At 45.9% G+C, this 14,381-nt stretch overlaps 1 protein-coding gene across 3 annotated transcripts in view; it reads right to left on the bottom strand.

Moving 5' to 3' along the window:
* trh (trachealess) overlaps positions 1-14,381 on the bottom strand; it is a 159,943-nt gene that overhangs the window by 6,306 nt on the left and 139,256 nt on the right. For all 3 annotated transcript variants that reach the window (XM_043412842.1, XM_043412843.1, XM_043412844.1), the window contains 8 exons: positions 12,157-12,236; positions 10,378-10,467; positions 7,438-7,630; positions 3,611-3,732; positions 2,473-2,666; positions 2,286-2,392; positions 266-413; positions 33-157 (listed from right to left, as the gene is read on the bottom strand). In XM_043412842.1, the coding sequence (XP_043268777.1) occupies positions 33-157; positions 266-413; positions 2,286-2,392; positions 2,473-2,666; positions 3,611-3,732; positions 7,438-7,630; positions 10,378-10,467; positions 12,157-12,236 (1,059 nt within the window). The remainder of the gene's footprint in view (positions 1-32; positions 158-265; positions 414-2,285; positions 2,393-2,472; positions 2,667-3,610; positions 3,733-7,437; positions 7,631-10,377; positions 10,468-12,156; positions 12,237-14,381) is intronic.

Here is a 14,381-nt window from a genome sequence, read left to right as displayed (position 1 = left end):
TTTCAGTTGGATCTCGTTTTCGGTCTATTTACCTCCTCTATCCGCATCTGGCGAGCCGTTTTCTGGATCGTTACCGGCAACATCTTCTCTCTTGACACCTGTGACCCCATCCTCTAATTGGCAGCAATCCATTATGAGATTCCCGTACTCTCGACCACTGGAATATGAAAGGAGAAGGATGAATCGAAATCGAAGATAGTCGGGCCTGTTGGAATGGGATTTACCAACGAAGAGACAAAATTCAAAGTTTTCTCTTCGCGCTTACCTGACAACGTAATTAACGCAAATGATATTTTGTTCCTCAGCATTTTTCGAATTGCACACGATAGTGGCGCAAGTTTGTAGCCACGTGTAACCGCCGCTCTTGTTCATAAGTCGATAATAATGCGTGAGTACTTGGCCTTTGTGAAGCACTGAAACGAGATCGTAAAGTCACGTTAGATGCTGCAGAAAAAGGGTGTAAAAAAGAGTCGTAAAAAAGTTTTTGGAGCTCTGAAAAGATTCATCACTGCGGCGGATCTGTAGGTCATAAGCCGAGTTATACCGGTACAGTCGAGAGTTGGTACGAGACTTCGATATTTCCCTAGCCCTCCGTTCATCCCTGAGAAGGAGGGAGAATGAGAGAGAAAAATACGAAGAGAGATGAAGAGGGAGAGAGTCACGTACTCGGGAATATTTCTGTATAAAAGCCCTGAGACTAGTGGCTGGAAAGCTCGTGCAGCTTCGTTGGGGAACAACGTCGATGGTGCGGATGAGCATGTTCGGCGGGGGGTGTGAGAGAGCCAGACAGGAACGCGCGGAGAGAAAGAGAGTTGAGTTAATAAACTTTGGGAAAACGAGGCGGGCTTACGTACAGGCGCTATATATCGACTTGACTCGATTGGGAGTCTGAGAGAAGAGGAAGATATAGGGAATGTGGGATAGAACGGGAGACGTTGGAGAGAAGAAGAAGAGGAGGAAGAAGTTGAAGGAGGAGGCGAACGGAACGAGGAGGGCTGGTTGGTTGATGAACGGTGGCCGGTGCCGAGGATTGGCGAAGACGGAGGCAACGGATAGGTCATAGGAAGAGGTGAAGGAGTAACTGCCACCGAGCAAACTCGGCGGCTGAGAGAGAGAACGAGCGAGCCTGCGAGACAAAGAAGGCGATAAGGGAGAGGCAGAGAAAGACGAGAAGCCTAAGGCACATATCTTCGTACGAGACTTGGAAAAAGAGAGAGAGAGAAGTCCACGAACGATGTCGAACCGTATATACGCGAAGGATACAGAGACTCTTTGATAGAGAAGCGAGAAGAGAACGGTAACGCGTGTGTGGGTTGAAGCTAGCGAGTCCCTTCAACCCCACCTGTCATCACCGTTGCTACCGACATCACCACACCCTGTGCAAAGAGGAAAACAGAAATGAGGAGGAAGATGGAGAACGAGGAAGATGAAGGCAGTTGGAAGAAAAGAGAAAGAGAGAGAGAGAGAGATTACGACTGTGTATTTCTATCAATGCGTGTGTATTTGAATGGTTCGTATGTGTATGGGTTTTGGGTAGAAACAGGAACGGGGATGAGGGGCGAAAGAGTGAGAGACTCGGCTGGATTGGGCCAGGAGCTGGGCAGAGAAGGTAACAACTCGCTGGAGATGCCGCATCCGGCGTACAGCTTCGTTCTCTGCATACCAAATACCTAATCCTGATGGTAACCGCACCGGCCCTAGCAGCACAGAAAACACACACACACACACACACACGCGCGCGCATCACGGGATATTGCGTCTCCGTACTACACACTATTTTCAGGCATCCTTTACATCTACACAAATCACACTATCGCAGACTCTCAGGCGACTTTACTACACATCGTGCGAGGCGCGTGACTACTCAAATGTGGAAAACTCTCTCTCTCTCTCGCTTTCTCGCACAAAATCGTTCCCCGAGCTCCACTTTTTTCTGCTTTTCTTTACGACGAAAACGTTTACAATATCAAATGCCGAAGAGATTCATGCCCTTCCTTATCGAGGTGCAATGCCCGCGATACGCGGAGCCTGAAAAACCTTTGCTTTTCTCGTGCGGCCTTCCAAAGAGTTTTGTGCAGAACGAGAAATGAATTGTACTTGGCTGAGACAATAAATTTTCATTTCTCTTGGAGACGCACTCGATACTTTGGAAACTAAAGTTATATTTTCCATTTTTATACCAAAAGAGTGATTTGCGACTCTCGACTGTTCTGGAAACTCGCAACTCTACCAGAGAAACATGACGCGCGACGCAATGAGCCTCGATATTCCTGAATGATACTTACGATCGACGTGCGATTTTCGTAGCCGATGTGCGTCTTCCCCGTGGCACAGGGCATAAAGACTCTTCCCCGCTAATTCATCCGCCGTGTAATCTAACAGTTCTGATACTCTGAAAAATTTGTGGAAAATTCATAGTTAGTGCTTTGAAATTTGGGAAAAAGTGTGAATTTGCATATTCAAAAGACTCACTTTGGTTCGCAGTGTGCTATCTTAAAGTTAAAGTTGATCCTCGTAACGAACATGTCAGTCTCAAGTCGAATTTCGTGAACGCTTGGTGGTGGTAATGCTATCGCCAAGCCGACCATACCCATCAACGGTGGCGACGATTTGCCCGTTCGACTAAATGGATACTGGGGCCTTAATCGACACAGGAGAAGAACAACCTGCAACGCGAGGGAACACATGAGAACGCCCGTAGTCAGCGCGAGGAACGGTGGACGTTGATGTTAATAGGAGATAACGAAGGTGAAATGTTGACGAAGGGAAAAAGGGAAAGAGGGAGAAAGAACAATTGGATGCGCGGAGAGGGAAGAATGAAAAGGAGGGTGAAAATCAACGTGTCCGGTGAGAATCAGCAAAGAAGAAGGGAAAAGATGGCATGCGAGGGTAGCAGTTAACGCGCCCCGGGGTGGCTCCATAACTTCGTTTGGTCAGAGCTTAGTCGAAGGCCTAGAACGGACAGCGAAACGTTCCTTCTGGGCTTCCCCGAGCTATCTCACCTAAGATGGCTCTCTCTCTCTGCTTACGTCTTTAACGAACGACCTCACTCAAATCCTCTCATTCCTCCCCTTCTTCATGCCCTTTCTTCTTATTCTCCTATGAACTTTGCTAAATGACTTCTCGTACCGTAATATGTAATCGGAAACCTCCAATTACCCAGCAACGAACTCTAACTCCCCTCAAGTTTTGGCTCGATGAAACATTTGGGCAATTACGTCGCGATAATGAGCGGCAACCGGTGGCAAAATTGAGGGGCTTTCAATCTCTTGATGCAACGACATTTTTTTTCAAATCTTGTGCCAATTTTTTTCAATTTTGGGCTACGGAAATCGATCCAACTTGAATCGGTTGTTCCAAAAAAATGTAAACAGTGGTTTTTGCATTGTTTAACGACTTGAAATAACTGAGTTTTTGTTTGATCAAACGAGGGTGAACTCGAAGATGATTTTATTTGGTCCCCGTCAAGGTCTCAGAGGCTGGTCCATGTTTCTCGTATTGCCCAACATTCGGAATAGTCGAATTTCCATTAGCCGCAAAGGGAAGAACTTTTAAGGCGAACAAAGTTCTTGTAATCGAGTTCGCAACTAGGATTGGGACTGTCGCTTACCCGATAACCAGAAGACTTGAAGTGACATCCGCGTTTCGTTAAAGATGATTTCATCCGGACGCAGAACGCTCGGTCGTAGCCTTTGTAAACGCCTGCTGTCGTTAGCGACATAACCGATGAGACTGTAAACAGAAAATTGAAGATCTTTTATCGTTTAAATTCATTGATAATGCAAAGGTACACTGAGAAAACGGATTCGTTTTGTTTTAGAGAGAATTTTAAAAGTATTTAGGCACCGATTACAAACAGCGTAGTATTTTTTGAATTTTCCTATTTTTCGTCCCTTCAATTCTAACCAACTTTACGTGGACAGCAAAAAGTGTGATGCACGTGACAACTATATTTCGTTTTGTATAGTTTTTCTTCAGGGTTGCCCGCCGAGCATACTTTGCAATATAAACATTTGAAGTGACTGAAAACATTTTTGACTGTGCTTATGGAGAAAGAGGCTCTTTTGAGCCTTTTGAATAAAATGTATGGGTATTGGTCTTTTTACTATGGTGGACAGAACAATTTTTATTACTGCTCTTCGAATGACTGTTGCAATTCAGTACGCATATACTGTCGCCGAGATACTATATTTTTAGTACTTTCCTCTAGAATTTTCAGCCTCGTTTTCTCCGTGTAAAACGTAATGAATAATTCGAAGAATCGAACGGAGGCACTTGACGAAAAAATGGTAGGAAGATTCTGTTTGAACGGAACGTTGAATAATTCCATGCGAAGCTATGAACCCGTAAAGGAAAAGGGCCGATTGAATAAACTCATGAATTAAAAATGAAAAGGTGAATGATGAGAGATATTGAATGAAAATTTTCGATTCCCGGTCATTGACGTCCATGCACATGGACCGAAGAGACGGCCATTTTGATTTATCGGTTTAGAGCCGGTTCCTGAGGGAAATAAATGTGTGTTTGAAGCACGGCCGGGTGGTGTACGTGCTCCGTGGCCTCAGGAGTACTTCGTGCGACCTACGATACGACGGCGGGAGCGTCCGGTGTGTGAAATGAAGCCGGAAGTAGGAAAGGAACGAAAGTGGCCGATGCTAAAAATCCTGTACGCGAGGCGGGTATTCATGGAAAATCTTGGAACAAGTTCGCCGTGGCGAGGGAGACTCTGACGAGACAAACAAAGGAAAATGGAGGAAGGGAGAGGAGGAAAAAGAAGCGATGGCTGCGAGAGTCCAGCGGATATTTGATGGCTGCAACGTGGTGAGCCCCGAGTACATCGCGCGTCGGGGCTCGTTCCTCGAATGCGGAATGGCGGAGGACAGCGCGTTGAGAGAAAGGGTCAGGGAAGCGCTCGGATGGCCGAGTATAGAATAGTGAAAGAGAGAAAGAACGAAGGGAAAGCAGAAACGAAAAGAGAAAATAAGATAAGAGAAAAGGAGACGGAGGGGTAATAGCGGGAGAGAGACAGAGACACAGAGAAAGATATAGGCTTGACGTACGTGCCTGCGCTGCTCGTGTCGCGGAATAACAATTGGGCAAATCCCACGGAGGGTTTACACCATCGCGTATACACAGTTTCGCGTATGTGTACGTAAGTTTGTGTGTCCGGAGATAGGCAACAGCCATGGCAACGTGAAGAGGTCCGTGGGTACGAATCTAGCAAAGTCTTGTAATGGCGGCTGCGTCGCCCGCAGAAATGTTCGCACGAGAGGAGCGGCGCCTCGGGTTCGATCGCGTCGTGTGAAGCACGATGACCGTGAACCATGCGAGACATCGGGATTCCGGGGCGCGAGATGCACAACCGGAATCCAGGATCGAGGATTAGCTTGGAGAGCTTTGGTCCCGATATATAGAGAAAGGGATGGAGGTCGACGGCGCGCAGGAGCGAGGCCGTATCGAGGAAAAGCGCCGCATGGCAGCGACCCAGAAGAGAGCAGGTAGCTTGTTGTACGGAGCGCATTCAAGCACGCGTTTGCTTCTCCTTTCTCTCTCTCTCTCTCTCTGCCACCTTTTAACATCCCCGAAAACGTGTTCGATTGTGACCCCTGGCATAGCAACCCTGGCTCTCGCGCTTTCCAACCCCGTCACGACTCTCGTGACTACGACGTATGCGAGCAGCCTCGCTCCTCGCTCAGGCTTCTTCGCCTCCAGCTTCGCCACACACCCCCGTGCGGATCTCGTGTAGCACGATCGCACGCCTCGACTTCGTGACCAAGCGGAACACCCGGAGAAACCGGAACGCTCCTACAGCCGTACCGCGCGCGTAACCACGTGGCGGCGCCGATGGGCACGTCCGACGTGGACAACGTGCATGGCTTCGGCTTTTGTGGATCGCACACGTTTTTTTCCAAACGCGACGATCACTGGAAATGTCAACCGCCTCCTCTGCTCGCTGGCACTTCTCACCCTTTTCTTTTCTACGGTGCGGCAACCCTCGCGTACTCCGCAAGTGTTATCAAACTTGGGACCTCCCCGACCCCTACCGACTGTCTCATTTTTTGTATTCTCTCGCACTCCTCATCGTTTTCCCATAGACTTTGACGTCATCGCACGCTCTCTACACCAGTCTCGAATTCCCAATGTCCGAACTCGTTGTCTCTCTTTCTCCTTCTCTACGTGAACGTGAAACTAACGTGCACAACCTCCACGAACTAAACAGCTTCGGCATTCCGCATGCTCGCTCCACTTTCGGTCACGCTTTCCGGGTTACGCGTTCATTCAGACCTCGCTACCTCACTTCGCCGGCCCTCGCTCACCACTCTCTGGCAACCGACTCCTGCCACCCCGCCGCCGCCGCCGACACAACGTCCGAAAAACGTGCGCTCGTTTTGCGTACGTGTTAAGTACGCGGGGGGGACGTTAAAAAAATTTGCGAAACCTCGAAGAAAGGCACGGTATCGGGGGAGACAATGAAATTCTTCGCCTCGAGGGCTGGAGACCATCCTGAATCCGGGGTCACATTTTTTTCCGTTTCTTTACTCCTGTGGAGATGAGGTTGAACAGGATCAAGGTCGGATTTCAATCGAGCCTCGTGCCTATTCTTCTGCAGAATTGATCATCGCGAGATGGATCGATGATCTCTATTATTGTCTACATGGAAAACGTCAGCGATGAATCATCTTCGTTCGAGGTGCGATGAATTCAAGTCACAATGAAAATTTGTGACCGTGTCCTCGTATCCGTTCGCATAATTTCATTCTGTCGGCGCTGCGTAGATAAATTTTATTCTCTAAGTAGAACGCCATTCGTCACCGGGTATGGAAAGGTGTCGTCCGCGTTCCGAAGAACCAAATTTCGCGTAGGAATCCTTCGATCGAACGAGTCATCAAGAGCGTAGGGAATCGAAACGAATTTATTCCCAACGCCCTCATAAACATCGGAACAAGATAAACCGTTAGTGAGTCACAGGGATTTCGGGTCTCGCTCATTTTTGAACAGCAAATAGAAGCAGAAAACAGCACCGAGGAGGCGACTCGGGACGAGCGTACATTCATGAGGGAATCGCTAATTTTACTCGTTTTCGAAAATAGTTTTTTCCTCTTCGTCGAATGTCAGCATTCACGATTCGGCGACGATATGGATCAGAAAACCTTCGGCGCCACTGGACAAGTGTTATTTTCATGTTCTGCTTGGATCCGGGACATTTTTCGCTCGAACTTATACCGAACGGGGACGACGAAAGTCACGAACGATGCTACGAAAAATATTCTTGAAGTAAAAACGTCTGGTCGTAGGTGGGAAATGAAAACTCCGAGCATCGTTTTCGTTGCTCAACAAAGTTTTACTATCCACGCGGCATTGAATTAGGAATGGAAATCGCAGTGTAAATTCATGAGTTTCGCAATTGAATAATCGAACCGAGGAAAGCCATCTTACCGTCGGGATTGGCGGTTGATGCCGAACCGTGTTCTTCCGAAGCAGCGCTGCTCGGTGACGCAAGTCCGGAACTGGAGGAATGAGGTCCGGACGAGTTGGAGGACGAGGTTAATCCGAGACCCAGTTGTTCAGCGACCTCGACGTGGTCCTGTTGATGAACGTAGTCGAATACGCTAGAGCCGGTCATTTCCACCTGGAGCGTTCGAAAGCATAAAAATGGTCAGTTTAACATCGAAAATTCGTGGAATCATTGAGAAACGAGCTTTTCAATAGGGTTAGCAACATTTGCTTCATGAGGGCGCGCGCGCGCGCGGTTCGAGCGAAACGTGCGTGTGGTACGTGAGCGTAAATCTCGTAACGTAATTTGTCCTCGATGCGATCGACGGCGAGGCTGGTTATAAAAATCGTATCGCGGCGTGACGGGAATCATCATTTCGGAGTCGCCATACGATCGCAGTACAGTTTCACCGCTGTGCCTCTGTAACACCGCGTCTTGACGATTAAACGAATTTAGTTGCTGCTGAAATTCGTGCTGTTGGCCTCGCGCACCGATTCCGCGAAGGTTTCACGTCCGACGTTTTATTTCGCGATTGAAATATTAAACTCTCATAGTCGCACTGTCAAAGCCGAGATGGTGTCACAGTCAGAGTAGGAAGGTTGAAGAAGAAGAAGAAGAAGACGAAGAAAAGAGAGGATCGAGGCTGCGTCGACGCGCTCGATCGAACCGCGTGGCTGCGGATTGCCGCGCAGTCACGTACACGCAATGGTGGGCATTTTATATCGCGCGAATAGAAAATAAGCGAGAGAGAGAGAGAGAGAGGGGCGGACGAAGGCATCGCTGCAACGACCAGGACTTGGCTGATGTATTCCTCGCCGAAAAAACGAGCAAAAGCTTTGGAGATAACTCGGGTCTTGGTGCGTGCGGGATCGTTGTAAACGCGAAAAAAGAGGCTTCGACATGGACGCTCTCGTGGACTCGGTCATCGAGAAATAATGTACGATAGCGCTGTCCTCGGTGTGGCTTTCCGTCACCGATGCGTGCGAAAAACAAAGATGTGAAGATTGTTACGAAAGAGCCGAACGAGCGGAGCGCGTACGTACGAAGAATTCGCGATCGACTAAATATCCGCCGACGAATGACTTGAAGCGTAATGGAGCTTCAGATTCGAACATACTAATAGAAACCCCGAAACAAGAAAGAAGTTTTTCATTAAAAAGAAGCTTCGTTTATGTCGTTAAAATTCAATATTAAACATTGTGCAGAGGCCCCGAAAAATTCGCTACTTCATTTCCGTCGATAAGAAAAAAAAAAAAAAACGAGCGTACGTAGGCGAGCGTTCGCCAGAAGTTTCCATTAAAAGTACATATACGAAAGTAGCAGTTGCAGAAACGAGAGTGCGACCGCGCCGGCAGTTTTCCCCTGGAATCCCCGAAACACCCTATTGATTGCCCTCGCGGCGTAGCCAAAAGCGAGATCCTCGCGAAATCGTGGCAAAAGAGAGAAAGAGAGAGGAACGAAGTGTATTCTGTGCCCCAGCAGAACCCCCTTCGCTCGCGTATAAACCGAGCAGCAGCAGCCGCCCCGTATTTTTCTTTCTCCCTCTCCCCGCAAGTATTTCTCCTTTGCGCACCTATTTTCTCTCTTCCTTTCCGCTTTCACGAATCCACGGCTTTTCTATCCACATACCATTCGAGTATATCTATTTGTTAATCTTTCCCTCTTTCGTCCATTCGTTCGTTTCGTCCCGTCCGTAGAATTTTCTCTCTCTTCGGCTCGCTGCTCCTGCTTTCTCTCGCTCTTTCTCCCTCGGCTCGTAATTCCATCTCTCTCGTTTTGCAGCGGCTCTTGCTCACTCCCGTTTTCCCCGTCCGCAGGAACGGCCCCCCTTGGCATTAGGAATGGCGAACACGCCGCCGTGCAGAGGCTACGTGAGCCGCATGCAACCACCCCCGCCTCCGTCCCAAGCCATCCGCTCTCTCCTCCACCTCCTCCCTTCCTCCTCCGTCGCCTCTACCGCCTCTCCCGTTTTCCTCTTTCCTCACCAGCTCCTCGCAGCGCCACCCCCGCGTCCAGCTTTCGATGTGGCCCGTCGTGCCAGCAAGCAGCCACCGCCAATCCAATATGGCCGCCGGCGACTCTAACACTAACCAGCGATCTCTCTCTCTCTCTCTCTTTCTTTCTTCCTCCCACACTCCTACTTTTCTTTTTCCTCCCTTGACCTCATCTTTATCTTTTTTTTTGAATTTTTTATTTTCTCCGTGTACATCCTCAACTTTCCATGTATCTTCTCTCTGGTCTTCGTTTTTCTGCTTCATTTCTGTCTTCCTTCCTCGACTTCATCTTCATTTTTTTTCTCGATTTCTGTCCTTTTCGGTGATACGTACTTCCTCACTGCGAAGTTCATTTTTTCATGGAATTCACTATTCGCAGACTTCTTCGTCCTGCGCTCCTGATAAATATACGTTTGTATAAAAACTTGCTGTCCAATATCCTTGGCCTCTGTTTCTTGAGTTTTCACAGTTCGTCCGTTCTCGCAGCGACGACCAGCGGAGCAGCGTTTTCGGCTTGGAACTTAACCCTCGTTTTCCTCAAAACTTATTTCGAAGGTGGTTTCGCTGGGTTTTTCATCTTACTCCGACTCGTCGAGACTTCACCCGTTTACATATTCACTTAATTTCTCTACGTTTCGTATTTTTTCCTTCCTCGCTTTGTGTCGTCCCAGCAGCTTCGTATTTTCGTCGCCTGTTACACACGTTCTTAGTCGACGCATTGTCGGCCCATACGAGCTTTTTTCCCTTACATTATTTCGTACACACGATTACACACGAATATACGTCCGAGTACATATAGGCCCGGTGTGAATGTATCGCGACGTATGTACTATCCCACGCTCCCGCACCAGAAGCACACGTATTTTAACAACACACATGCTAACTCACCTGGGAAAGGCCGAGGTAAATGGAGACGGTCTCGGAAATGTACAGGAATCGTCCATCAGCGGCGACCGCCATCGCAAAACCGTCCAGCGACTGTAAAACACGAATGAAACTGTGTACGAGCTGCATACGAGGCCTCGGAATTCTCATGTTACGATACACCACCGTGAAGTCTTTTAATTAAATTATTGCTCAAATTTATATTTCTGAGAAACAACATTTTTCGTCGTGAAGAATGAGTACGAAAAATGATAATTTTAAATTCATTACTCGATTGTTTTTTTGAGGTATGATAATTGGAATATTGAGTGGGAATAAACTCGTTTCTAAGTTCATAAAGATTTTCTACGGTAACGCAATTCCAAGATTTTACCGAAGGCGGAAATCTTCGGTAGCACTGTTCACAGATTTTTTGTTTCATTTTTTAACTTGGGACACGAAATATTTGTTTTTTCTTTGAATATTCAGTTTTTTAGACATTTAATTATAAGGGCTATGAACAGTGTAAGCGTTGGATTTTCAAGAGTTTTTTTGTTTCTTTTATAAATAAAAATTGGTTGGATGGATTTACATAAAACCTTGTACACATCTTCACATACTCGGAAGTACTGGAATTCTTTTTTTTTTTAATGGTATATATTTTTGTTCAAAGGTGCGTTGAAAAGGGCACCCCTTGAATCGACGTTGACAGTAAAACGGAAAGAGTTTTTATCCCGGCGACTTGATTCAAATTGTAGTTTGTTCTGTTTTCACCACGACCGTTTTTTTATAATTTTTTTTTTCTTTCTTTTATAAATAATTTCTTAGTGAGAAATCCACAAAAATTGTGATTTTTTTCTTCAAATGGTCGCCATTTTGTTTCTAAATAATATTTTGAAAATCCTCTACGTCATGCGACAGCTAAGAGCACATATTTGAAGAATCTTTTTGGTTTTTTGTCTACACACTATTGTACAAAAAATACCACGAAAAAAGTTGAAAAAAAATTTTATTTATAAAATAAACAAAAAAACACCCAAAATACCAACGTTTACACTGTTCATAGCCCTTAACTTACTATACTGAGATCAATTCAAACTAAAACTTTGAATTTATGATCCAATTCAATAGTTCATCGCGATTTATTGGTTTTATAAGCAATACAAATGACTTTTTTTCGACATGGAACGTCTCGTGTATTTTTATATGTATTCGCAAATAAATGTGACTATTTCACGGTGCGCCTAGAAAATGGGAAGCGAGTGCTGGGTCCTGGTGGAGTTTACGACTCGCACAGAGTACCGCACCGAGGTCGTCAAGAGCCTCATGGAAAAGACCGGGACTGTTCTCCTCCTTGTTTTTTACCTCTCGATTCTCCTTCCATTTCGTTCTTTTCATTCTTTCTCTCTCTCTCTCACTCTTTTTTTTTTTTTTTTTAATGGAACTTTGAAAACCCGCGAAATGGGAGTTGCATTTATTCCGGCTGTTCCAGCACTGTGTTACACGCTTGTCGAGCTTTCATTCCTCTAATTCATTCTCGGAGCACGTGAAAGTGGACCAGTAAAAAAGAATGTGCGACGAATTGGTTATAGACTTTTAGTGCATACGATTTTTTTGTCAAATGTTTTTTTTCCCAAACGATATTCGTTTACTTTTAATCTTTATTCAGCAGGGATTTTCGAAAATTCATTAAAATTAAAACATTGGAACATTAAAACATTGATTAGGAAAATTAAATGAGAACATAAAATAAAAGGAAATGCCACATTATCTGAGAAAGTAAAATGAAAAAATGAGACAAACCTGAAGAATGTGGGTGCCCTGATGTTGCTCGAACATGTCCTCTGCCAACGGAGCTGACGTGAGCCTCGACCTTTTAGCTCCTGCAACAACGAAAAGGGCTATTTTTATTCGGCGCTTCTCGGCAGAGTTCAATAATTCGTTCGTAGACCAAAAGTCACGAGTTTTTCTCGTTGTAAAAATATACGCAACGGGGAAAAAGGGTAACAGAAACATCCTCGAGGCGGTGTTCTTAATCTCATTTTCATTGGCAGTTGCATTTCGCCTCGAAAGGAGTAAAAGGGATGATTTGGGGTTGTATATTTTCTCGATCGTCGCTTGATTGACTCTCTTCTCGTGATGAATTCACTCACCCCTTCTAGTTTCTCTTACACTCGATATGAATCACACCGTCAGAGCCTGCGTGGCGGCAACCCCTTTCACCTCAGCTATTCATCCCTCTCGATTTCCCCTTTTCTCCCAGCCCCCCGCTCCCGCTCTCTCTCTCTCTCTGTTTCTTCTTCGCTATCCGATGCTTCTCACCCCTCGTTTGGCAAACAAGACAGGCTTCTTCTTACGGTAATAATAATCCTCCCACCAGCGCACTTCTACCCTTAATGAAAGACTTGGAAGAGACTCGATGAAACTGGCACGGGGAGCCTCTTAATCTGCTAAGTCCGTCGGGATGAGGTCAATTTATATACGAATATATATACAAGTTTCCAGTCTGCGTATATGCGTTGCTGGACGCCAGTTGACCCCAACTTCGCTGTGTTTTCTTTTCGCTATTTCTCTCAGTCCGCCAACAAGTTTATTCCGATATTTGTGTGGCTTATACGCAGAATAATCCCAGTGTAATCCCATCGATCTCTTTTTTCTCTCTATTCCTCTGTGATGAAGCTTTGTTCTCGTATCGTATTGATTGGAAAATCAACGCGCGAAACTTCGCATCTGGATCCTGCAAAGACCTTCGTCAGGCGACTTTGATCCCATACCAGTGTCAAGTTTCTTCACGCTGACTTTGTTTCATCCCGTTTTCTTCGTGTCTCTCGGGTCGAAAGGCTTCATTGAGAAAATAAATGTCTCTGACGAAATTTTTGATCGATCGTCGAATCGTGGCGGGTAAAACGAAATTTGCGGACAAAACTTGTATCTATTCAACAATCTTTTGCAATATATTTATTATAGACAGAAAATCCAGTGATTTAATCACCGAATCAACGTCAGTTTCGAGACGCGTGCAATGAAAGGCTATTCTCGACGAAGGCTCGCTAGAAATTTCTTTACGTTTTAAATATTATTGGACGAGCTTTCGTGTTCAAAACAGTACAAGAAGGAGGAATTTTCCAGAAAAAGAGAATCCGAGGACAGTTGGGCTAAAAATACGGAAGGAAATGCGTTCTACTAATATTCGCGGTTCGAACGAAACGCCGTGGAAAGAAAGCGAGGCTCCCGGGACACGGAGTGGTTATCGGCGAAAGATGTAAGCTTACATCTATATACGTGTTTTCCGTCGGTCAGCTGCCAAGAAAAGAGCCCCTCGGTAAATCTTCCCTCCGCTTTTTCCGCGCCCTCGTTCCCTCTCTCGCTCGTGCAACAACAGTTTTTCTCGCGCAAGACGGACCCTACCCAGGCTCGTCCTCAAACCCCATTTTGCCGCTGGTTATCACAATATTTTGATAAATACATGAGGCGTGTTTTATGTGCTCTCCTCGCGGCCATAACTCACCCGATATTTATTTTTCGAAGAAAGAAAAAATAAAAAATAGTCCTTCGATTTGCCGAGCTCGTGCCAACACCTGCCGACCGATGTAATTCGATAATCTAATTGGAATGGAAATCTCGAGTGCAGGAGCCTCCTAAGTAAAATGAGGAACAATTTCGTGCATCATTATAATTGCTATTCTTCAATACTTTACAACGATTTGCCCAAAATTAATGTTTCCTATCGATTTTTATAAACGTAAGAGAATTTCGGTAGCATCTGAAGATCTTTGAACATCCTCAGGTGTATCATGGACAAAAAACTATGAATGTTATGTTATATTACGAGAGGTTCGTGCGAAGAAAATTAAATAAACTTGGCTATATAAGTAAACGACAATTCAGCGATATTATACGTCTCGCGGGAATCCCCACAGTCCGACTGACCGTCTATTTCATCGCAGAGGTGTGAAAACCACGGCGCGATACGAGAGAGAGAGAGAGAGAGAGAGAGAGAGAGAGAGAGAGAGAGAAAAAGATGCTGG

Source organism: Venturia canescens, chromosome 2 (genome assembly GCF_019457755.1).
Source record: "Venturia canescens isolate UGA chromosome 2, ASM1945775v1, whole genome shotgun sequence".
Classification (NCBI taxonomy): domain Eukaryota; kingdom Metazoa; phylum Arthropoda; class Insecta; order Hymenoptera; family Ichneumonidae; genus Venturia; species Venturia canescens.
The sequence above is the reverse complement of the archived record's forward strand: the minus strand, read 5'-3'. Positions and strand labels throughout refer to the sequence as shown.